The sequence below is a fragment of the Pseudophryne corroboree genome, chromosome 7 (genome assembly GCF_028390025.1).
Source record: "Pseudophryne corroboree isolate aPseCor3 chromosome 7, aPseCor3.hap2, whole genome shotgun sequence".
Lineage (NCBI taxonomy): Eukaryota > Metazoa > Chordata > Amphibia > Anura > Myobatrachidae > Pseudophryne > Pseudophryne corroboree.
Genome location: NC_086450.1, coordinates 116804111 through 116830690, shown reverse-complemented (window position 1 = coordinate 116830690; position 26580 = coordinate 116804111). Strand labels below are relative to the sequence as shown.

The 26580-nt window shown below is 48.4% G+C and overlaps 1 protein-coding gene across 2 annotated transcripts in view; it reads right to left on the bottom strand.

Moving 5' to 3' along the window:
• The window catches only part of STK39 (serine/threonine kinase 39), a 604781-nt gene extending 578789 nt beyond the window's left edge, over positions 1-25992 (bottom strand). For both annotated transcript variants that reach the window (XM_063933583.1, XM_063933584.1), the window contains exon 1: positions 25739-25992. In XM_063933583.1, coding sequence (XP_063789653.1) covers positions 25739-25838 — 100 coding nt within the window. In that variant the 5' untranslated portion in view covers positions 25839-25992. The remainder of the gene's footprint in view (positions 1-25738) is intronic.
• Positions 25993-26580: the final 588 nt, after the last annotated feature.

The window sequence follows — 26580 nt, the reverse complement described above, 5'->3', positions numbered from 1 at the left end:
TTTTTGATTGATTTCAAAATTGGATGCAGCATATTCACATTAACAAAGTTGCCAACACCCTGGTGCTGAGTAGTTCCAAATCAGCATGTCACATACAATACAGTCTAGGTAGACATTGGAGAAATGGAGAACTGCATTGGGCTGCGGAATATGTGTGCACTATATAAATAACTGATAATAAATAATAAATAAATATTGATATGCTTTTTGCACTTGGTTATAATGTTATTTACATGCATTTTCAATGTTTTTGTTCAATAAATATTTAGGAGTATATTTATCATAGGGTTTGGTCCTATACTGAGCATTAAGGGGCTAATCCCCACTAGTGATAACATTCACTGGATCTTGCGACTGTTTGCTCCACCTTACTATGACTGTTTAACAAGAATTATCCTGTATGTGGGGAACCCTGGAAACGGCTGGTAGCAGTCCTGGAGGTGTTCTTGGGCTTCCACTTGGGTTATTATACCCCACTATGGTTGGTTAGGAAGCCTAGTGTGGCCAGGTGATAGGCATTCTTAACTTAAATCTTATACAGTTATTTAGTATCGAAAAATTAAGTCATTAGACCATATATCTACAACATGACTGAGCAATAGATATTGAAAACATCATTTTTTGGTTGTAAACAATTGTTTGACTGATAGAAGGAGACAACATGACATAGGCCCTCATTCCGAGTTGTTCGCTCGCTAGCTGCTTTTAGCAGCTTTGCACACGCTCAGCCGCCTCCTACTGGGAGTGAATATTAGCTTTGCAGAATTGCGAACGAAAGATTAGCAGAATTGCGAATAGAAATTTCTTAGCAGTTTCTGAGTAGCTCGAGACTTACTCCTACACTGCGACCAGCTCAGTCAGTTTCGTTCCTGGTTTGACGTCACAAACACACCCAGCGTTCGCCCAGCCACTCGCCCGTTTCTCCAGCCACTCCCGCGTTTTCCCCTGAAATGCCTGCGTTTTTACGCACACACCCAGAAAACGGTCAGTTTCTGCCCAGAAACACCCACTTCCTGTCAATAACACTCCGATCACCAGAACGATGAAAAATCTTTGTTGAGCCGTGAGTAAATTACCTAACTTTTGTGCTAATTTACTTGGCGCAGATGCACTGCGAACATTGCGCATGCGCAGTTTGCGACTTATCGCACCGATGCGAAGAAAAAGAACGAGCGAACAACTCGGAATGAGGGCCATAGAGTCAATGCAACAAAGCAACAAATCTCACGACAATAAATTCTTTGGAACCTCTCGGATTGCCACCCCACCAACTGCAACTTAAAATAGGAGCTCCTATAATGCTTCTATGAAATTTAGATCTGCCTAAGCTCTGCAATGGTAGAAGGCTAATAATAAAAGCTTTATGGCCTCATGTCATTGAAGCACAAATACAAACTGGTTGTGGCAAAGGAGAGGACATTTTTATTCCTAGAATACCACTAATAGCATCTGAGATAACGCTTGCAATTTCCAGTAAGCTAACATTTTGCCACGTCGATCAATAAATCCCAGTGACAAACACAAAATTGTTGGGCTTCAAGTACAAGAGCACTGCGTCTCCCATGGTCACCTGTACGTGGGATGCTCTATAGTAGGGACAGACACAAATCTGTATACTTTCTTTTCAAAAAAAGTGCAATATTGTATACAGTATAAAGAAGTTCTGTAAATTATAATTTTACTTTAAACTTTGTTTCTAAATTAGTATAAGGGATAAGTATAAGTACAAATATAACCACTAAGCTTTGTTAAAATTAAAGAAATGAATATAACATTTTTGTTTTGCCGTTATTTTGTTATAAAATAATTATTGTAATAAGAAACGTATAAAATAATAAATTAAGTTAATTATTAAATCATAGTCACAATAAAATTAATTTAATTTTACTGAAATTAAATTTTGTTTAGTTTAACTTTTATCTTATTTCTCTAATCAGATCTTTTGTATATTTTTTAAATAGCATTTTTGGTCTATTTACCAAATAAGTTGCTAATATATAAAAACTGCTACACATTACAAATCAGACCCACTCAACGCCGGGTGACCGTTTGTGTAAGTATGGATACGTCGGGCATCTTTTTTGCTTCTATTTTGCTATGTTGACCATGTTGACATTCTCATGTACCCACTGATGAACGGACATAGAGGGCGGTATTCAAATAATACATCATGCCAAATCTCCTTTCTAAAGTGTTCCCCGTTATCATGCATATCGTGCCCATAGTAATCAGGTTTAGCTGCGTAAAGGGTTGGACGCCCTCGCTACTTCGGGGGCAGCGAGCTGAAATGATTATACCACGCCCATTAACAGAAACGGAACGGATGTAGAAGGGGTGAAAAGAATTGAATACCACGCAATGAATGTCAACAAGATATACCACACCCATATCATACCTCCTAACATCAGGAGATGGGAATGTGGGACCCCCTGTCGTGGCAAAGCCGTGCACGGCTTTAAAGGGGGCATGGCTTATTTGAAAGGGGGCATGGTTTCACGTGATCGCGAGCCACGTTCCCTTTTTCCGTCACTATTGAAGCTTGCCAGGTGCTCTGTGAGCTGCTGGCATGTCCTTAGACCCTCTGTCTCCCATGAATAGACGCTGTGTGCATTCTAGGCAGAGCAGTGAGTGACAGGAGCATGCCAACTGCTCCCCTCCCCCTTGACCGCAGGACACCAAAAAAAGTGACAGTTCGCCAAATCGGGACAGTTGGGAGGTATGTCCATATACAGTATGCAGATGTGTCCTCATACATCTTTGCTGCAGTCATCCAAACAGCCCCTCTTGGGACGCCAGGTCTCGTGAGAGTCTTCTAGCATTGGGCGTCTTTTTTGCCGAAAAAGGCATCCTAGTCACAACGCAGTGTGACTAGGACGCACAAGGAGACTGTGCTGATTAATCTGATATGCAGCCGCAGTTTTTTTCCGTTACAAATTTTGTTCTGCTCCATATACAGACAGTCACACACAATATACAAGTGTCATATATCAAATGACTCAGCATTAATCAGATGCATTTTCAGCAAAACGATTCCCGACGATAGCAGAGTTGCACTCACGCCAGCAGCGGCGTTTCTAGAGAGAAGGGGACCCGTGTGCAGACTCCATGTGTGGGCCCCCTCCTCTCCTGTAACCGTCACCGCCGCTGCTAGCGCTCTCAGCGCTGAGACTCTGGCACAGTGCCAGAGTCTACAGCGCATGCACAGGACTCCGAAAAATGGCCGCCGTGCCATTTTTCCGGAGTCCTGAGCATGCGCTGTAGACTCTGGCACTGTGCCAGAGTCTCTAGCGCTCAGTGTGCTAGCAGCGGCGGTGACGACTATAGGAGAGGAGGGGGCCCACACACAGTCGCCGATGGATGCCGGAAAGGTAAGTATAGAAGAAATGGGTGCAGTGTGTGCGGTGCGGGCCCCCTCTGGTCCCAGGAGCCCGTGTGCAGTGCACCGCACACACTGCCCCCATTATAGATACGCCAGTGCACGCCAGGCATCTCACGCTATTGAGGCTAGATGGACACATCTGTACACAATATAATGTTAAATTATGTGTGCTAAATAATTTGGCTCAAATATTTCATTTATCGGTGATGTTTCTTTGTTTTTGTATTTGCTCAGCTGTGGAAAACCTTGCACAACAATAAGCAGAGATAAGGAGGCTGATTCTGAGGTGGGAGTAGAGCAAAAAAGAAAAAGTAACAGTGTATCTGGACAAACCAGGCTGCTAAGGGGGAGAGGTCGACCTACGGCGGCCCCCTTTGTTTCCGCTCACATAAGCTAATAAGCTCCCCTTGAAATAAAGAGTCTGACACACTTCCTTTGGATCGAATTACTGGCCACAGTTTATTTCCATTACCTTACATGTTACCTTACCAGGTTGCGGGGCACGGATAGAAGTGGTGGGCAAGGCGCCCCTGGGTCCCTGACCCCTCCTGATTTCCTGGGGGCGTGCCCTGCCTACCCTGTAGGCACCGCGGCAACGCCCCTGGGGAACCAGCCCTCCTGGCGCATATCACGCTCACCTGGCACGCAGCTCCCTGGCCCAACCGTCCAAAGCTGGAGCCGAGCCTGCGCCCGTTCACCGAGGGTGAATCTGCCAACCTCGGCTGGCTCCCCCCGTTCGCCATGCCTTGCGCACCGCTTCTTCCCGCCGCCCGCTGACTGTGACATACGTATTCCTTAATTTTCCTTAACACATTAAACATACAACCGTATTATAACTTGCAACGACTTATACGATAAAACTCTGAACTGTAAGTATATGTACCTATATACACCTTTCTAAATGGGTGGGTGGGTGGGTCACTCTCTGTGCTCCTCTTTCCCAGTGGCCGCCTCCTCCCCCCCGCCTTCCTATTTAACCCGCCCGCTATCCGGCCGGCCCCCTCGCCTTCTACAGGCTACCAGCGCCTGTAGGTGTGAAAGAGGGGACGGGCACACCTGCCCGCCCCTCCTTTCCATTGTGCCGCTGGCCCGCGGGCCACCTGCCGCCCCTCCCCCTTACCCCTCTCCGGCGCCATCCCGGGCTCGGCGCCTTTGTTACCATAAGGGGGAGAGGTCGACCTACGGCGGCCCCCTTTGTTTCCGCTCACATAAGCTAATAAGCTCCCCTTGAAATAAAGAGTCTGACACACTTCCTTTGGATCGAATTACTGGCCACAGTTTATTTCCATTACCTTACATGTTACCTTACCAGGTTGCGGGGCACGGATAGAAGTGGTGGGCAAGGCGCCCCTGGGTCCCTGACCCCTCCTGATTTCCTGGGGGCGTGCCCTGCCTACCCTGTAGGCACCGCGGCAACGCCCCTGGGGAACCAGCCCTCCTGGCGCATATCACGCTCACCTGGCACGCAGCTCCCTGGCCCAACCGTCCAAAGCTGGAGCCGAGCCTGCGCCCGTTCACCGAGGGTGAATCTGCCAACCTCGGCTGGCTCCCCCCGTTCGCCATGCCTTGCGCACCGCTTCTTCCCGCCACACGAGGATCTCGGCTGCCCCCCTCCCCCGAGACCCGAAGCCCCCACCCTGCAACCAGCTACTGACCCCCGGCCTCCAGTGCTTCCTGAAGCGCGTTATTAAAAAGGTCAATCCCAATGTCCGACAAATGGACCCCGTCGCTCCTATACATGCCCCCGATCTTTTGACTGATGTCCTTATGCCGTATGACCTGTCCCCCTAGTGCGGCCGCGCATTTGCCCACGGCCGCGTTGACCCTTTTCCTGGCCCTCTCCACTCCTGCCCCTTTCCGGGCTCCGCGCCAAGCTAGCCTGGGAATGATGTTAGACCATATTAGCTCTACGCCCGGCCATCGCTCGCTTACCCATGCTAGATCGTCCCGTATTGTCCTGATCAAGTCTAGGGATTTCATGTCGCCCAAATCGTTGCCCCCCAGGTGTAATACTATGGTATCGGGGCTGCTTGTCGCTTCTTCCCCGGATAACAGGGTGCCCCTCAAGCCGTGCCACCTCATCCCTCTCTGCCCAAACCAGCATACCTTCCCCTCTTTCTCCGCTAGCCCCAACTGCTTTCCATACGGCCTCCCGGCGGCCCGTGCTGCCGCCCAGTGAACGTATGAGTGACCGACGATCCATATCCGCCTCGCCTCCTTTTTTCTTGCGGATGGGGCTGTGTGGGAGAGGGGGGGGGACATGCTCGTTAGATGTTTTCTGTTTCGTCGTTGCGGGGTCTAATGTAGCGCCTGTAGCTGTTGGACCCCCACCTGCCTAATGCTTTGATCTCTTCGATCGCGCACCCTTCGTTAGCGGCTGACGTGGCCGCCCCTATTCTAAACGAGTGTGCCGCCATCTTCTCCATGCGGCCTTGTAGGCCTTCCAGGTCTTTGGTGCCAGGGATCGCTCCACCAATTTATCTAGTTCTGATCGACTATCTGCCAGAGATAGGAGGGGCATGTTAAACCTACTTCGCTTGCTCCCGGCGCTGCGGCCCTAAAAACTTCCCATTTCTGCCTGGACAATGCGTCCGCTATTACGTTCTTCTCCCCTGGCACGTGTCTAGCTCTGAATGTTATGTTGTGGTGCAAACAAGCTGCCACCAACCTCCTGAGCAACCTGACCACCGGCGGCGATGATGCCCGCTGGTTGTTCACGGCTTGCACCACCCCCATGTTGTCGCACCAGAATTGGATCTGCCTGTTTGCCAGCACTTTACCCCATATGTCGACTGCCACGACTATCGGGAACAACTCTAATGCCGCTAAGTTCTTGGTGATCCCTGCGGTCTCCCATTCTGGTGGCCATCGCTGGGCGCACCATTCGCCCTGCAAGTATGCCCCAAACCCCGTAGCTCCTGCTGCGTCTGTGAATAACTGCAGCGCACGGTTTGGTGCTACTTCCTTGGGCCAGATTTGCACCCCGTTAAACTGTAAGAGGAACTCCTCCCACACCCGCAGGTCCTCCCTAAGCTCCCTGGTGATGCGTATGAAGTGGTGCTTTGATGCCCTGCCTGCTGTGGCTTGTTCCAGCCTCCTCTTGAAGATTCTGCCCATTGGAATCACCCTGCAAGCGAAATTCAGGCTCCCCAGCAAAGACTGCAACTGCCCCAGCGTGACCTTCTTGGCCTTTGCGCAGTCGCTCACTTCCCTGACTAACTTTACCACCTTCTCTGTTGGTAGTCTGCACTCCTGCCTAACCGTGTCAATTTCTATGCCCAAATAGGATATAACCTCCGTCGGGCCTTCGGTTTTCTCCGCCGCGATGGGTACGCTGAACTCTTCCAGCATACCCTGTAGCTCTCGTAAAAGGTGGCTGCACTGCTCCGACTCTGGTGGGCCCGCCACCAAGAAATCGTCTAGATAATGCGCTATGGCCCTTGCCCCAGCGCGTTCCTGCAAACACCATTGCAGGAATGAACTAAATGCCTCGAAGAAAGCGCATGAAATGGCGCACCCCATTGGCAGGCATTTGTCCACAAAGAAAACCCCGTCAAAACGTAGACCCATCAACCTGAAGCTCTCTGGGTGCAATGGAAGCAGTCTGAAGGCCGACTCGATGTCTAGCTTTGCCATGAGAGCTCCTCTCCCTTGTGCCCTAACCATCTTGATCGCCTGGTCAAAGGATTGATACTGCACTGAACATTGCTCTTTGTCCAGTGCGTCGTTTACTGACCCTCCCTCGGGGTAAGACAGGTGCTGAATGAGCCTGAACTTCCCCGGTGCCTTTTTTGGGACCAGTCCCAAAGGTGACACTATCAAATCCTGTAATGGTGGGGCTGCAAATGGCCCCGCCATTCTACCTAACTCTAGCTCCTTTGCGATCTTCTCCCGTACCACCCCCGGTTGCTCCTTGACGGATTTCAGGTTTCTTATTTTTTCTGTGGGCGGGACCTCTCTTATTATTGGTATCCTAAAGCCCTCCCTAAAACCGTCCCGCAGCAATTTGGCTTCCTGCTGCTTAGGATACCTGGCTAGCCACCCCAGGATCCTGCTTAAATTCACTGGGCTAAACGCTTTTCCCAGCCCCTGCTGCCGCGGGTAGTTTTCTTGGGTGATTTGCTCTCTTCCTATAGCAATCCTTTGCTGCATGACTTGCGTTGCAAAAGGAACATGCGTGCCTGAATTTGCACTGCGCGCGGGTGCACTGAGATTCGTTAAACGCCCAGCATTTGAGGTCATGTTTCTGCGTGCTAGGCCTCCCTGCCCCGGCTGCTTGTGCCGGTGCCGCCTTTTCCGCTATACCGCTTGCTAATGCCTTGAGCCACGCGTCGAGGTCCCTAACTCCGAAGTCGATGGGCTTACCGCCCTCTGCCTTCGCTCTAAAACTCTCGTCGTACCTCAGCCAGACTGATCCCCCTTGTTCCTTGTACACAGAGTATATAAAATCTGTATATTTCAACATGCTCATCGCTACCTCGGGGTACGCTTCTATGTAACAGCCAGAGTAGGCGAACATTCCGCTCAGCCAGTTCTCAATAGTCTTGTAGCTATTGACTTGTGTACCCCCTTTCGGTTTTGCCTTTTCCTTGTCGCTCAAGCCCTTCTCTGTCAATGAACATATATAGACAAAACCCCCTTTTTCTATCTCCTTTCTGATTTGTTTTGGCAAGTGGCCTGCCACTGCGCTAAACTCGCAACCCACTGCGGATCCTGTCTGCAGAAATTTCTTAGCCGTTTCCTGCTGCACCTGCCCCATCTGTTCCCTAACCGCATCTGTCCCCGGCGTAAGCCCCTTCCTTTTCTTACATGTCGCTCTAGCTAACTTTAGCTGCTCCCTCAACACTCTACATGATTCGTCCTCATCTGAATCCGTTGCGCTATCCCCCTGCTCCCTCGCCTGACCTGCTCCGCCCTTACCGACCACCCCCGTGAACTTAACCATAACGTTACCAACATTCTGCGATATATCTGGGGATACCATAACATTACACAAACTGTTCATATCGACATTGGTCTCACCCGTCCCGTGTGAGGATTCCCTCGCTGGACCGTCCGCGCTGGTCATCGCGCCGGATGCTGCCTTCGGTGTGGTGGCCACTTGGACCGTGTTGACTGCTGGGGCATCGCCGGCCGTAGCGTAGCCCATGACGTCCTCTCCGCGCTGGAATTCCGCGCCTCCTGGCCGCTGCGTGTATGCCCTCTGCTGTTCCCGTGGCGTGATGGTACCGTGGACCGCCGTATTGCTCCCGTGCGTTGATCTTGCTGGCGTGGTGAAGACTTGCAAGTTCCTGTGCACTGCCTCCCTGTCGCCTTGTCTTGTCGGTGTGCTGTGCTGGCTGCTGTGCTGCACTGATCGCTGCCCTCCTCCCATCGACCGATAACGCTGTTCCTGCCTGTCTTCTCTCCTGCTGCAGCTGCACCCTCGACAGCCGTGCCGTGATGTGATGTATGCCTCCGGCGGTGATGCGTGTCGGCTGTAACCCCTGACCGGTGATGACCTGCGTGCTGTGAAATGTAGGCTGTGCCGATGCCGAGGGCTGGGCGGTGGCGAATTGTAACGCGGTGATCTCCGGCCGCAAGATGACTCCCTGCTTCCATACCCGTTGTGATGCCTCTCCTTGCTGTGACGGTGTCCGTTGTCATGCCTCCCCCTGTCCGGTTGCCCCGCCGCCGGAAGCTGTGACATCTCCTTGAACAGCTGGGTGGAAGCCTCCTGTACCCACGCATCCCGGCCGCTTGATGATGGCCCGCCCTCTCCTTTCTCCCATCTACGGGCTGGGGTTTGCGGTTGTGTGGCGGGTGAAGTGGGATTGGCGCTGCTCAAAACTTTGCCCCAACCCTTCCGGCCCTCCCCCCCGGAGTCAGGTCCATCTGACTCCGCTGCCGCGGGGATATCTTCGTAAATAGGCGGCAGGTCACTCACCCCGTATTGCTGCTCGCTGGTGATCACTGCTGCCGGCTGCTTCTTCCTCTTCGCGGCCCTGGCTGTTGGATTGGAGCTGCTTTTTCTTCTCTTCTGCACATGCGGGCGTCCTCCTCCTTTCCTGCCACCAGGGGGAGCTCCTGCCTCATTATCCCTGTGCTGCTGCTGATGACGTGCTCCTTCCCTCCCTGCAGGGTTAAAGTGTAACCCTGCACTGTCCTCGGTCTCCTCCCTGAACCTGTGGGGTATGCTCCTTCTTCTGACCCCCCTCTCTGATTGCCCTTCCATTCTTCTTTCCTTCTGCAGGGGATGCACTGTGGCTTGCGCAGCTGCCCTGCGGTGCTGATCTCGCTGGTGACCTGGTCCGATGCAATGCGACCCTTTTACAGCCCCCCCGCGCTGCACCCAGCCTCCGGAGCCGCCTCGCGACCGGAAGTGACCGGAAGTTGCTTCTGCGACCTGTGCCCGACTTCTCTCCGTCCCCCCCTGCTGCCGCTTCTTGCTCGTACTTGCCGAGCTGCTCTCACCCGCGAGTGACCTCTTCCTCCTGATCGGCGGCTGCTGGCGCCCTCCGTGGATCCTCTCCTCGCTGGCCGCCGCTGCACCCGTTTGTTCGTCGCGCTGCTGCTGCTGCTGCTGCTGCCGACCTCACTCTCTGTGCTCCTCTTTCCCAGTGGCCGCCTCCTCCCCCCCGCCTTCCTATTTAACCCGCCCGCTATCCGGCCGGCCCCCTCGCCTTCTACAGGCTACCAGCGCCTGTAGGTGTGAAAGAGGGGACGGGCACACCTGCCCGCCCCTCCTTTCCATTGTGCCGCTGGCCCGCGGGCCACCTGCCGCCCCTCCCCCTTACCCCTCTCCGGCGCCATCCCGGGCTCGGCGCCTTTGTTACCAAATGCAAGGGTGCAAATACAGTTATGTTTTTCTGGCACGTCCCTGTTTTCTGCATGTAGAGTAAATCATAGCTGCTTCTGCATGTAGTCTACAAATACTGGACAGCCTTATTTTTACAATGCAGTTTATATTTGAGTTTGGACAAGCCCCACTCAAACCTAAGGGTTTATTTGTAAAGCGTAGTGTTGTAAAACCTGGTGCTTCTGGACGTGTTTATGCCCAATATTTAAAAGGGCAGTGATCTTACTAGCAAAACACTACTAGTAAAATCATAGAACGATCAGAAATAAATAAGTAAATAAACCATAGTTGCCGACTTTTGGGCTGCTCTCTCCGGGAGAGAGCAGCCAGTCGGCTCAGCAGGGGGGCGGGCACGCCGGGCAGTGAGCTGATGTGAGGAGGGGGGCGGGCCGGAGGTGGCACGGGGGCGGGCCAGAGGAGGGACGGGGGCGTGGCTGCTGGATTGTGTCATGCAAGCCACGCCCCCCACTGTGCAATGCCGCAATTACCGGCCTTATACAGTGGGGGGCGTGGCTTGCATGACGCGATTCAACAAGAATCGCGTCATCGCCTGCCCGGACCGCCCACTTCACTCGCTAAGTGGGCAGCCGGGCAGGGGGGGACCCCTGTAATCGGGAGACTTGCCTGCTCTTTCGGGGGGCCGGGAGGGTCACCCGATTTTCGGGAGCCTCCCGGCCATTCCGGGAGGGTAGGCAAGTATGAAATAAACCCCAAATCTCTCTTCACATTTTAAATCTGCCCTATATGCAGTGCAACATGGCTTTGACACAGGGTCTGATTTAGATGAGGACGGAGTAGCTACTGTATCACTGCTGCTTACATGGAAGCAACAGTGATAGCCAGGGCAGTAGAGAGCCTGGCCGGGCACAGGTACATTTCAGGGTGCGTGGTCTAGAAAAAATACAGAAAAAGTACTCTGAGCACCTCCCTGGCCACACTGTAGCCCAGCACATAGCAGCGTGTGCTGGGTTGAGGAGAAGAGCTGCAGCTGCTGCTGCCATGTAAGGGAGGGAGAAGACTTGAGCCCGCTGGGCCCCTCAATTAGGCCTGGGTAAATAGTACCTGCCCCCCCAATCTCAACACCACTGGTGATAGTACTAATATGGTAATGCAGGAGGTGGTGTAACACCTCCTGCATGCATTACTGATCTGAGCTGCATCCTAGGATGTGGAAGCCGGCCGCCGCAGCTGCTACCTAGAAACCAGGAAACGGAGGCTGTCACCGCTCCCTCCCTGCCCCCACACAGCAACAGACTGTCAGTCACTGACAGTGTGATGCCATAGTGCGATTGACGTGGCAGACCCGTACTACACATGTGCAGTACAGGTTCTGCGCAAAGTACCAAACATCAGAACTTTGCTGCATGGGACGCTACAGCGTCGGGACCTGAATCAGCCCACGGTGTACAGTTCCTTTTTTTTCTTTAATTTCACCTCAGAATCAGGCCCAATGAGAGGTCAAATAATACTAATAAACTGTAGGATACTTGTTTGCTAAAGAAAAACTACTGAATAAAACAAAAAGCAGCAAGAACTCTTATAAAAATACTGACTGACTTCATCATACTCTTTCCTGAGTAAGCTGCCAGTACTCCTGTTTGATGAGAGTACAAGCCATAAAATGTGCAACCTAATGTCTCCAGGAATACAAAGGGTGATTTCCAAGCACAAAAGATCATAAAATCATACATCTTAAGCCTCACTCAGACACATGGGTGCATTTTCTCCATACTACTATCCCTTGAGATATGTTTACAAGATTATAGGGTACATACCGTATGACTACGGTTCGCTATCTCCTGTGAGCTCTGCGCATGCACTTTCTGTGTAGGTGAGGTAGTCTTTGGACATGAGGTGACACTGCTCTGTATTCACATAAACATTTGAATGAATCTCACCAAGATGCACTAAAGATGCTTGAAAAGCATTTGTGTTTTAGAGGTCTTAAGGTGCATACACACCTGCCGATAAAATGAACGACATCACTGATTTTCACCCTTCCTGAGCGACGTCGTTCACTTTCTCTGCAAGTGTGTATGTTGGCGACGACGGCCGATGCGCCACACCGCGAGTCGTCAATGACCCTCGGTGTCAGCAGTGCATGCATGCTCAATCTGGACTGTCGTCCAGGAGCTGCATGCACGGGCCGGCCATGGCGTGATGTCTCTGAGCGATATGAATGGTCATATCGCTCAGTATGTACGGCCGGCCGGGCTGGGAAGGAAAACCGTAGACGACGTCGCTCACAGACCGACATCGTCTAGTGTGTATGCAGCTTTAAAGTGATCTGTACTCAAGGATGCACTACATAAAGAAATAAGCGATAACAATAAAGAAAAAAATTAAAACATAACAAAGACACATAAATTATAACAAACTGTCAAAATAATGTTTATCTTGGTTCTATTGATGACTAATTCACCAGTTGGGGGCGTGCCATGAGGTCAAGCACTTGTGACTCATTGCACACACTATTAAGTCATGGCCACGCCCTTTTGTTGTGCGCAAGCACTCCTGCATCTTACGCCTGCAGTACAGTGCCCAGCCTTCTTTAGACCCCCAGTCTGTCCCTGGTGGCAATCATGTACAAGTCTAAACCATGCCTTGTACAGGACTGCCCCTTTAATAAAAACACCCAAACTTATCCAGCATAACGCACGGCCGCTGAACTTGGACTATTTTACATCCCGCCCAATGATAGGGACCCGGCTATACATGCACCACCGGAGATATGCCTAGCACATTTGCACCGCCGGAGATGTGCCTAACCCCCCTACCTGCTAGCACCCACTTAAAATGCAGAGCAGCAGCGAATGGGAGATACATCCCAAGTGGGACAGAGTTATCTCAATCAAGGCACTGAGGCAGAGTACTCACATTGGGACTGTCCTCCCAGTATCTGGAAAGTTGGGAGAAATCCTGAATGTTTACTGAATTTAACAATTGCGTACATTTTGCATTTTAAATACTAATTTGAAGTAATTAATAACTTGTAATAAGCTAGTAAGTACATTGTATGATGGTAGAAATAGCATCTAATATGCATATGAAGAAGAACTGGATTATGCAATTGATTAGACTAACCACAGAAATATCCAATATAATGACTCATACAAATACCCCTCCTCTACTTAGCATTTAAGGGGAAGCCTTAAATGTGGAAAGTCCAATATCTGCAAAATTCAATTCTTTGTTCATCCTTAACTTAATAAACATTAAACCTTTAAGAGCCATATGAATTCCAAACCTACAATAGTGATCTATGCCCTCCTATCCTATGCCCTTGTGATAACATTTATTTGGGTCTATAAAGATGTTTAGGGAACATTCAGAAGAACATAAAGCAGAAATAAACCAAAAAGAAATAAAAAAACACTATGGTTAATCATTTAGAGGAGGACATGGTAGTGCGGATGATTTGTGAGACATTTTATTAGCACATTTACAAAAGAAGCTCAGATATAGGGAAATATTTTGGACTACAGAACTAGGGGGGTCATTCCGAGTTGTTCGCTCGTTATTTTTTTCTCGCAACGGAGCGATTAGTCGCTAATGCGCATGCGCAATGTCCGCAGTGCGACTGCGCCAAGTAAATTTGCTATGCAGTTAGGTATTTTACTCATGGCATTACAAGGTTTTTTCTTCGTTCTGGTGATCGTAATGTGATTGACAGGAAGTGGGTGTTTCTGGGCGGAAACTGGCCGTTTTATGGGTGTGTGCGAAAAAACGCTACAGTTTCTGGGAAAAACGTGGGAGTGGCTGGAGAAACGGAGGAGTGTCTGGGCGAACGCTGGGTGTGTTTGTGACGTCAAACCAGGAACGAAACTGACTGAACTGATCGCAGATGCCGAGTAAGTGTGGAGCTACTCAGAAACTGCTAAGAAGTGTCTATTCGCAATTCTGCTAATATTTCGTTCGCAATTTTGATAAGCTAAGATTCACTCCCAGTAGGCGGCAGCTTGCGAGCGAACAACTCGGAATGACACCCTAGAGATAGTACTTTCAAAGTTAAGGATTAATGAACATGAACTTTTATATTTTATATAATTTCATGATCAACATCAACATTTTTAAGTTTTATTTCCTTGTGTATGCCCAACAGGCACTACATTGTCATCTGGCCAATGTCAACAGTGCACACAAATGTTTGAAACCAGATGACATCAGCTTTGTGATGTGTGTGTGCTACTTGGATCTATGTAGAGCACCCTACACCTAGCATATATAGTACATGTTGCTAGCGAGTATATAACCAATGGTTAGATACAGTATAGAGGTTTTTGTTTTAATATAAACTCAGCATATTTTGCACTTATAAAAACAAAGTAAAAATTTATTGAGTCGTATACTTTTCCTGTAACCCTTTCACTGCCGCATATGTGATACGCTGACCCAAGCACTACCACTGCCATTCAGCCATGAATGTAACAGGTACGTCATGTGTGCAGCTACCTATGGCAGCCGGCTGAGTTTGCAGCTGTCATTAAAATGAGGGCAAATTCTGTGTTAAATTCAAGACTGCTATTTACCACACTCTGCATTTTAAATGTTGTGTTTTCGCCTACAGTAATTAATTAGCATTTTTGCTGGAATTTAGAAATAATCTCTTGCTGTTACACAGGCTCTGATAAAAGTCCTTCCCAGTGGAGAGCAGGAAGCACATGAATAGCTTACACATATGCTATCACTCTGCTTTTGGGTTCAGCATTGGCGCTTGTAATGCACATGCACAGATAGCGGCCTGTACATACATCATTAAGGGCAAGCAAAGAGGGATCCGGAGGATCTTTCTAAGGGGCCTATTCATTAAGCACTGCCTGCTAATTCAGAATCCAATATTGTGAGTAGCGGCAGTCAATACTAAAACACCGGCACATTTCAACATTGCTCCTGTGCAGAGGCAGCTGATCCAAAGATCAACTGTACCCACAATCCCTACCACCACTACTTCTGTATTGGTGAAACACAACACTGCAGAGTCTGTCTCGGCAGTGCTAGTGCGCATGCATTAAGTGGGGTTCATGCATGCGCACAAAGCACCCAATGACCAGCGGGAGGAGCAGAACAGGGGAGGACATCTTTCCAATATGAATGAGCGGTGGGTCTGGAAACCAACACATCTGAAGATGACATAGGTTCCTGCAGTCAAGTTCTTAAGATTTGGTATATTTGGAGCTTGATGAATTTTGGTCTCCATACTATTGTATGGGGATGACAGCCAGACTGGGACTGAAAAGTAAGCAGGACATATCCATAATATATTCTGCATTAGCTTTATAATGAATGGCCCCAGTACTTAGTTTCTACAAAATGTTAATTTTCACCTACTTTTGTAGAAATGAAGGGATAATGAAGAGACCCCTGAAAAAATAAGATTTTACTTACCGATAAATCTATTTCTCATAGTCCGTAGTGGATGCTGGGGACTCCGTCAGGACCATGGGGAATAGCGGCTCCGCAGGAGACAGGGCACAAAAGCAAGCTTTTAGGATCACATGGTGTGTACTGGCTCCTCCCCCTATGACCCTCCTCCAAGCCTCAGTTAGGTACTGTGCCCGGACGAGCGTACACAATAAGGAAGGATCTTGAATCCCGGGTAAGACTCATACCAGCCACACCAATCACACCGTACAACTTGTGATTTGAACCCAGTTAACAGTATGATAACAATGAAGTAGCCTCTAAAAAAGATGGCTCACAACAATAATAACCCGATTTTTTGTAACAATAACTATGTACAAGTAATGCAGACAATCCGCACTTGGGATGGGCGCCCAGTATCCACTACGGACTATGAGAAATAGATTTATCGGTAAGTAAAATCTTATTTTCTCTAACGTCCTAGTGGATGCTGGGGACTCCGTCAGGACCATGGGGATTATACCAAAGCTCCCAAACGGGCGGGAGAGTGCGGATGACTCTGCAGCACCGAATGAGAGAACTCCAGGTCCTCCTCAGCCAGGGTATCAAATTTGTAGAATTTTGCAAACGTGTTTGCCCCTGACCAAGTAGCTGCTCTGCAAAGTTGTAAAGCCGAGACCCCTCGGGCAGCCGCCCAAGATGAGCCCACCTTCCTTGTGGAATGGGCATTTACAGATTTTGGCTGTGGCAGGCCTGCCACAGAATGTGCAAGCTGAATTGTACTACAAATCCAACGAGCAATAGTCTGCTTAGAAGCAGGAGCACCCAGCTTTTTGGGTGCCTACAATATAAACAGCAAGTCAGACTTTCTGACTCCAGCCGTCCTGGAATTATATATATATATATATATATATTTTCAGGGCCCTGACAACGTCTAGCAACTTGGAGTCCTCCAAGTCCCTAGTAGCCGCAGCCACCACAATAGGTTGTTTCAGGTGAAATGCTGACACCACCTTTGGAAGAAACTGGGGACGAGTCCGCAGTTCTGCCCTGTCCGAATGGAAAATCAAATATGGGCTTTTGTAAGACAAAGCCGCCAATTTTGACAATCGCCTGGCCGAGGCCAGGGCCAACAGCATGGTCACTTTCCATGTGAGATATTTCAAATCCACAGATTTGAGTGGTTCAAACCAATATGATTTGAGGAATCCCAACACTACGTTGAGATCCCACGGTGCCACTGGAGGCACACAAGGGCTGTATATGCAATACTCCCTTGACAAACGTCTGGACTTCAGGAACTGAAGCCAATTCTTTCTGGAAGAAAATCTATAGGGCCGAAACTTGAACCTTAATGGACCCCAATTTGAGGCTCATAGACACTCCTGTTTGCAGGAAGTGCAGAAATCGACCTAGTTGAAATTTTTTCGTGGGGCCTTCCTGGCCTCACCCACGCAACATATTTTTACCACATGTGGTGATAACGTTGTGCGGTCACCTCCTTCCTGGCTTTGACCAGGGTAGGTATGACCTCTTCCGGAATGCCTTTTCCCTTAGGATCCGGCGTTCAAACCGCCATGCCGTCAAACGCAGTCGCGGTAAGTCTTGGAACAGACAAGGTCCCTGCTGGAGCAGGTCCTTTCTTAAAGGCCGATGCCACGGTTCCTCTTGGAACAGACATGGTACTTGCTGAAAGCAAATCCCTTCTTAGCTCCCGAGGCCATTAGTCCTCTGTGAGCATCTCTTGAAGTTCCGGTTACCAAGTCTCTCTTGGCCAATCCGGAGCCACGAGTATAGTTCTTACTCCTCTATGTCTTATAATTCTCAATACCTTGGTTATGAGAAGCAGAGGAGGGAACACATACACCGACTGTTACACCCACGGTGTTACCAGGACGTCCACAGCTATTGCCTGAAGGTCTCGTGACCTGGCGCAATACCTGTCCCATTTTTTGTTCGGGCGGGACGCCATCATGTCCACCTTTGGTCTTTCCCAACGGTTCACAATCATGCGGAAAACTTCCCGATGAAGTTCCCACTCTCCCGGGTGGAGGTCGTGCCTGCTGAGGAAGTCTGCTTCCCAGTCGTCCACTCCCGGAATGAACACTGCTGACAGTGCTATCACATGATTTTCCGCCTAGCGAAAAATCCTTGCAGTTTTGCCACTGCCCTCCTGCTTCTTGTGCCGCCCTTTCTGTTTACGTGGGCGATTGCCGTGATGTTATCCCACTGGATCAATACCGGCTGACCTTGAAGCAGAGGTCTTGCTAAGCTTAGAGCATTATAAATTTGCTCTTAGCTCCAGTATATTTATGTGGAGAGAATTCTCCAGACTTGATCACACTCCTTGTGTGACTGCTCCCCAGCCTCTCAGGCTGGCCTCCGTGGTCACCAGCATCCAATCCTGAATGCCGAATCTGCGGCCCTCTAGAAGATGAGCACTCTGTAATCACCACAGGAGAGACACCCTTGTCCTTGGATATAGGGTTATCCGCTGATGCATCTGAAGATGCGATCCGGACCATTTGTCCAGCAGATCCCACTGAAGAGTTCTTGCGTGAAATCTGCGAATGGAAGCGCTTCGTAATAAGCCACCATTTTTACCAGGACTCTTGTGCAATGATGCACTGACACTTTTCCTGGTTTTAGGAGGATCCCGATTAGCTCGGATAACTTCCTGGCTTTCTCCTCTGGGAGAAACACCTTTTCCTGGACTGTGTCCAGAATCATCCCTAGGACCAGCAGACGTGTCGTCGGAACAACTGCGGTTTTGGAATATTTAGAAACCACCCGTGCTGTCGTAGAACTACTTGAGATAGTGCTACTCCGACCTCCAACTGTTCTCTGGACCTTGTTCTTATCAGGAGGTCGTCCATTTTCTTTGAAGACGAATCCTCCTTTCGGTCATTACCTTGGTAAGGACCCGGGGTGCCTTGGACAATCCAACGGCATCGTCTTGAAACTGATAGTGACAGTTCTGTACCACGAACCTGAGGTACCCTTGGTGAGAAAAGGCAAATTTTGGGACATGGAGGTAAGCATCCCTGATGTCCCAGGACACCATATAGTCCCCTTGTTCTTTGCTATCACTGCTCTGAGTGACTCCATCTGAATTTGAACCCTTGCAAGTGTTCAAATTTTTCAGATTTAGAATAGGTCTCACCTAGCCTTCAGTACCACCATATAGTGTGGAGTAATACCCCTTTCCTTGTTGTCGGAGGGGTAATTTTATTATCACCTGCTGGGAATACAGCTTGTGAATTGTTTTCAATACTGCCTCCCTGTCGGAGGGAGACATTGGTACAGCAGACTACAGGAACCTGCGAGGGGGGAAACCTCTCGACATTCCAATCTGTACCCCTTGGATACTACTTGTAGGATCCAGGGGTCCTGTACGGTCCCAGCGTCATGCTGAGAACTTGGTAGAAGCGGTGGAGGGCTTCTGTTCCTGGGAATGGGCTGCCTGCTGCAGTCTTCTTCCCTTTCCTCTATCCCTGGGCAGATATGACTCTTATAGGGACGAAAGGACTGAGGCTGAAAAGACGGTGTCTTTTTCTGCAGAGATGTGACTTAGGGTAAAAAACGGTGGATTTTCCAGCAGTTGCCCTGGCCACCAGGTCCCATGGACCGACCCCAAATAACTCCTCCCCTTTATACGGCAATACATCTTTATGCCGTTTGGAATCTGCATCACCTGACCACTGTCGTGTCCATAAACATCTTCTTGCAGATATGGACATCGCATTTACTCTTGATGCCAGAGTGCAAATATCCCTCTGCGCATCTCGCATATATAGAAATGCATCCTTTAAATGCTCTATAGTCAATAAAATACTGTCCCTGTCAAAGGTATCAATATTTTTAGTCAGGGAATCCGACCAAGCCACTTCAGCTCTGCACATCCAGGCTGAGGCGATCGCTGGTCGCAGTATAACACCAGCATGTGTGTGTATACTTTTTAGGATATTTTTCAGCCTCCTATCAGCTGGCTCCTTAAGTACGGCCCTATCCGTAGATGGTACCGCCACTTGTTCTGATAAGCGCGTGAGCGCCTTATCCACCCTGAGGGGTGTTTCCCACCGCGCCTTAACTTCTGGCGGGAAAGGGTATACCGCCAATAATTTTCTATCGGGGGAAACCCACGCATCATCACACACTTCATTTAATTTATCTGATTCAGGAAAAACTACAGGTAGTTTTTTCACCTCACACATAATACCCTTTTTTGTGGTACTTGGAGTATCAGAAATATGTAACACCTCCTTCATTGCCCTTAACGTGTGGCCCTAAAAGAAAATACGTTTGTTTCCTCACCGTCGACACTGAAATCAGTGTCCGTGTCTGGGTCTGTGTCGACCGACTGAGGTAAATGGGCATTTTACAGCCCCTGACGGTGTTTGAGACGCCTGGACAGATACTAATTTGTTCGCCGGCCCTCTCATGTCGTCAACCGGCTTGCAGCGTGTTGACATTGTCACGTAATTTCCATAAATAAGCCATCCATTCCGGTGTCGACTCCCTAGAGAGTGACATCACCATTACAGGCAATTTGCTCCGCCTCCTCACCAATATTTTCCTCATACATGTCGACACACACGTACCGACATACAGCACACACATAGGGAATGCTCTGATAGAGGACAGGACCCACTAGCCCTTTGGGGAGACAGAGGGAGAGTTTGCCAGCACACACCAAAACGCTATAATTATCCAGGGACAACCTTTATATAAGTGTTCCTTTTATAGCATTTTAATATATATACATATCGCCAAATCAGTGCCCCCCCTCTCTGTTTTAACCCTGTTTCTGTAGTGCAGTGCAGGGGAGATCATGGGAGCCTTCCCACCAGCCTTTCTGTGAGGGAAAATGGCGCTGTGTGCTGAGGAGAATAGGCCCCGCCCCCTTTTCGGCGGGCTTCTTCTCCGGAGTTTTAGATATCTGGCAGGGGTTAAATACATCCATATAGCCTCAAGGGCTATATGTGATGTATTTTTCGCCATACAGGTATTATACATTGCTGCCCAGGGCGCCCCCCCCCAGCGCCCTGCACCCTCCGTGACCGCTGTGTGAAGTGTGCTGACAACAATGGCGCACAGCTGCAGTGCTGTGCGCTACCTGATGAAGACTGAGAGTCTTCTGCCGCCTGGTTCCGGACCTCTTCATCTTCAGCATCTGCAAGGGGGGTCGGCGGCGCGGCTCCGGGACGAACCCCAGGGCGAGCCCTGTGTTCCGACTCCCTCTGGAGCTATGTCCAGTAGCCTAAGAATCCAATCCATCCTGCACGCAGGTGAGTTGAAAATCTCTCCCCTAAGTCCCTCGATGCAGTGAGCCTGTTGCCAGCAGGACTCACTGAAAATAAAGAACCTAAAAACTTTTTCTAAGCAACTCTTTAAGAGAGCCACCTAGATTGCACCCTTCTCGGCCGGGCACAAAAACCTAACTGAGGCTTGGAGGAGGGTCATAGGGGGAGGAGCCAGTACACACCATGTGATCCTAAAAGCTTGCTTTTGTGCCCTGTCTCCTGCGGAGCCGCTATTCCCCATGGTCCTGACGGAGTCCCCAGCATCCACTAGGACGTTAGAGAAACTGGCAATACGATTGGCTATAAGCTACTATGCATTTTAAACGCCGTGTGGATATAATTAAAATTGAGTTCCTACAACAGTCCATCCTGGCGAAGAGCTAGAACCACAGTGATAGCATACCCTATCACTCTGCTTCTGGGTTCCACATCGGTGAGTGTACTGTACAAACCTATGGGGGGCTTGCTTTTGTGGTAGGAATAAAGGGACTGTGACAGATATAGAGATAGCTGCTGAGGTTCCTCCTTCTTACATCCTGGGAATCATTGGCCTTTCTATAATGGGTGCAATGTGTGTGGTGCATACGGGCTCCTGGGTCCAGGGGGTGCCCACACCGCACCCAAATTAATACTTACCTTTGTGGAGTCCCGCCTCGGATGCTGCAGCAAAAATCTCTTCCAAAATGGGTACCGCGCATGCACAGTAGTGAAACTGATTTCCGGAACTTGGCGGGTGCCATATTTCCGGAGAACTGCGCATGCGCAGTAGATTACGGCACATTGCTGGAGACTACTGCGTTGTGCACAGGAGGGGGCTCACCCGGAGTCAACACAGGAGCCCCCTCCAATGTTAAAACGCCCCTGCTGGGGATCCTTAATAATGGTATCTAATACAGAGCGTTCATGTTCTACTAGTGCATAAATTGTGTCATGTCAAAAAGTTCAATACTCTTCCATTATTAAAACAGGTGTAAATTTAGACGATTCATATGCCTGGAGTAAAAGGGCATGCTATTCTGCACTGAGGGTGTTGCAGTGAGGCAGAAATGTTAATGGGCATTGACAAGATACTGTATTTAAAACTAATATAATTTACACAAATAAAAAGTTTATGCAAATACATGGTTTTTTTTTTGTTTTTTTTTAGGAAAGTCATATTTGAGATAAGGCGTGAAATTTACTGTTTCTTATCTAATCAAGTCCAATCGAGCTAATATTAGCATAGTTCAATTTTTTACATTTGCATATTTTTTTCTTATGTTTGCTTCTTTTGGCTTCTTTTGTGTATAATGTCCTAAGGCTGATTACTTCATTCCTCACAGTTTCCAGTTTAACCCAAAGAATACAATTACTTTTCTTCTCTAAATGAACTCTGTGTTAGATACAGTATATGCATCACTCAGTACGTACATACTATTTATTCAGATCACAGCATATATTTTAGACGGGTGTGGTATTGAAGGTCGATCACACTTAGGTCGACAGTGTCTAGGTCGACAGGGATTCTAGGTCGACATGGTCTAGGTCAACAGATCAAAAGGTTGACATGAGTTTTTAATCTGTATTGGTGACGTTTTCTCCGTACAGTGACTGGGAACCCCAATTAGTGCACCGTGTCCCCTCGCATGGCTCGTGAAAGCTTCGGGCAAGTTGCCTCACTCCACTACCGCTGAGCTCGACACAGGTTACCATTCCCAATCGTATTCCACGTGGATCGTAAAGTATGAAAAACTTCAAAAAAAGATTTAAAAAAAACAACCTCATGTCGACCTTTTGACCTGTTGACCTAGAGACCCTGTTGACCTAGTTACTGTCGACCAATAGTGGTCGACCTAGACACTGTCGACCTAAGTCTTGTCGACCTAGAGACCAGATACCATTTTAGACATGGAACCTACAATCATAAACATAATAAATATAGCTACTATATAACTACTTACACTAGAAGGGACTATAAATGGATTTTGCAATATAAGCAATGTAGCAAAGTACGTACAACAGGAAATCAGGTTAGCAGAGATGGAAGGTGAGGATAAATATAAATGTTGACTAAAGGGGTAATTCAGACTGGATCGCTGCAGTCTGAATTTCTTTGTGAAGTACGCACCCTGGGAGCCCAGTGAGAGGCTAAAAGCATCTCAGGGCCGTGATCACCTCTGCCTTATTGACAGGCAGATGCGGTCGCGGGCCGCGTGATGTCACATGTAGCCGTGGCAACCCTAGACGCAGCAGGTAGCTCCCTGCCAGCGTGCAAGAGCTGCGCAAGAGCTGCCGCCGTGCAATGCTTTTACACCCATGTGGGGGGGCAGAGCCAGACATATGGGGCGGACTAGCCCTGTGCTGGGCGTCCCCCGGCATGCGTGTGAAACTGATAATAGATAATAGAATTAGGCCCTTACATAGGGGTAAATTTATTAAAGCTTCTAAAACAGAGAATTGGTAATGTTGCCCATAGCAACCAATCAGATGTTGTCTATCATTTTCTAAAAGGCAACAGAGAAATGATAGACATCATCTGATTGGTTGCTATAGGCAACATCGTAAATTCTCTGTTTTAGAAGCTTTCGTAAATTTACCCCTTAGGGAGGGTAACAGGTGAAACATGGCAGTGAACCCGTAAAAATTCCTGCCCACTATCGCATAGCTCTAGCAACTGCTATGCCACCCTTCTGCTGCATTTTATTACGAATTGATTGTACCTGTACTGAGCAGTGACCAACCGCATGAGTGACCTCTGTGGTGTCCTGATGAATTCATAGGTGAGGTTACTAGGATTGCGGAGGCCCAATAGTAGCCTACAAAGATGGGGTCACCATGGTGACAAATGGCTGCTAACAGCTAATTAGCACAGCACAGCCATACAGAAAATAAAGTTTTAAAAGACAGACTGGTCCAACTGGCATTTCCTAAAACTCCATATTAAATTTTTTTGTCTTCTTTCTTCTTCAGTATTACATATTTATTTGTTAACCTAATGCCCTTATCTATCAATTGCCCTTATTTATCAATGAGTGATACATTTCACTGTGAGTGATAAATTGCTCCAGCCTGTGACATGGAAGTTAGGGGCGGATTGGCTTGTGCAATTTATCACTCACAGTGAAATTTATCACTCATTGGTAAATAAGGGCAAATGAGTGATACATTTCACTGTGAGTGATAAATTACACTAGCCAATCTGCTCCTGTCATTTTTCAAACCCAGCAGGTGACATGGAAGTTAGGAGCTGATTGGCTGGTGCAATTTATCACTCACAGTGAAATTTATCACTCATTGATAAATAATGGCATTTGTTCCTAACTGCTACAGTAACTATATCATTTCATATAGTGTTGTCCATAGCAACCAATCAGAGCTTGAGATTCTTCTCGCACAGATTAGAAAATGGAAGAAACCATATGATTGGTTGATGTAACACTTCCATGTCTGTTTTTTTTTTTTTTTGGAACAAACGTTCCTAATAGAGTATTTTCATTCTGAACTCCCATAGAAGCCAGAAAAATTTCTGATCTGACTAACATCTCATAAAGGAGGGTGTTTTCTTAAGAAACATTTTATCAGAAGTTAACTAATTAAAAATGTTTAATCAGTCTCAATAAAAAAACCACAACTTTTTATTGCAAGAAATGATAATATACTTATTGTAAGCAAAGGAAAAAAGTTATTCAAATACTTGCTATCTGGGCTTTGTCTTATTAGCACAACATGTACAAACACATAAGAGAGAAGTATTCACGTAAAGAGCATCTAATTCACCAGTATATACTGTACAGTGCAGTCGCTAGCTAGCTAAATATAACCTGCTTTGAATCTGGCCTACCTGTCTTCAGGGGATTTAAGTTAACCCAGGAACAGAAAATACATTATTTCAAATGAATGGCAATATCATGTTATGCAGAATTGTTAAATGAACACTTTGCGTTGCTAGCATCAGCAGGTCCTTTTACACAGGAAATAAAGTTATATTTACTATTTGCCTGCAAAAAGGAGTACTTAAAAGAATTCTATAGGGAGACACATTGTCATTTGCAACATAAATCTAATTGTTTGTCTGCACTATTCGCTATACTACAGATCTCTGATGGAACAACCTACCCTGCTGCTTACGCATACTCATTTAAAAATGCATTGTGCGTGTGATGCAGGAGGAATACATGGAGAACTTAAAATATCGTAACAGCCAGGTAGATACAAAGTAGCTCAGGGTGTATATACAGTAGAGTGTGCATTACCTAGAGGAGAACAATACAGTGCCTGCCTTTGCATTTTAAAATAGAAATAAATAAATAATGTAAAAATAAAGCCTCTCTGGCTCTCTTGGGCTATCTCAGGATTAATTTACAGATAGGAGCCTGTCAGCTTATTCTTCTGTGACTCAAAGGGTTTATTAAGGGTGAAGAAAGAGAATATCAGTGCTGGGTCTGTACCAACATGAAGTTGCAGCATGCCCCATGATGCTGCAGCTGTATACCCCCCAATAACTGGAAGGGCACAATGTCTCCAGAAGGTTAAGCAGGACCAGGAGCGGGACACTACAGGCAGGATCCGGAGTGACACTACAACTACAAGCAGGATCCGGAGTGAAACTGCACAGTGCACAGACAGGGGCATAGAACAGGGTGTAGGAGGTGTGATCACACTGGAGCAGTGACAGCAGAGGACAAGGTGATGATGCAACCAGACGGAACTTCTGCCGCTGCTAGCTATGAGAGGAGAGCAGCAGCAGGTTCTGCAATGTGCAGCATCACTGGGAGGAGGGGGCACAGGATGCCGGTAGGCCTGAAGCCCCGCTGCCACCTGGGTGCCTAATGCCCTGTGACATATCATAGGGAGAGATAAGAGACGGTATGCACTGACCAATAACCTCCTGGAGCTCGTAGCTGTCCCTGCAGATTGGCCACCCGATGGGCTGTGCTGGAGGCTGGCTGTGCACCGGGGACTCCGTCTGCTCTGCCATGGTGATGGTGGTGAGGAGGGTGATGCTTATGGGCACTTGCAGAGGCTGCACTCACTGACTCACTGACAGCCGGGTACAGGAGGGCTGGGGAGGGGAGGCAGAGGGAGGAGGAGGAGGAGGCTGCTGCTTCCTCCTGTGTGACAGCAGCTAGGGAAGGAGGTGGTGCTTCCCCGGCCTGGCTGGATGCAAGTGCCGCACACGCTACGCTTTATCTGTGTGAGACAGGGCACAGCTGGCATCTGGGGAGGCTGGTGGCATCTGCCACTGACTGCTCCCAAGGTGAGGGCACCAGTCACACCTGCTGCCGAATACCCACAGTGCAGCCCTCTCCTAGGCAGTGACAAGCAAGTGATAACCTAGTGCATTGTCACTCACTTTTTCGTTCAAACCTTCTATAATACAAAAAGGACCCAGCGCTGCCCTTTACCTTCTGGAACTTCACTTTGGGAGTTTTTTGCTGGCTGACCCTCATACTGTGCTTCATCATGTTCCCCTTTCCCTGTTATGTGACAGCTGATGGTCTAGTTTAGGTCGTGAAGTTACCTCATGGTTGTCAGAAAGTAATACACAGAGGTGAGGGGGAGATCTATCAAAAGGGGCCCATTTATCATACTATGGGGTCAATTCAATTAAACGCGTATTGAATAGTGCCGGGATGGAGCTCCAGGTGCTATTCAATTCAACCTGATGTGATGCCCTCCGGGGGTGCCAGCAGAAATCCGACAAAAGTACTGATGTGATG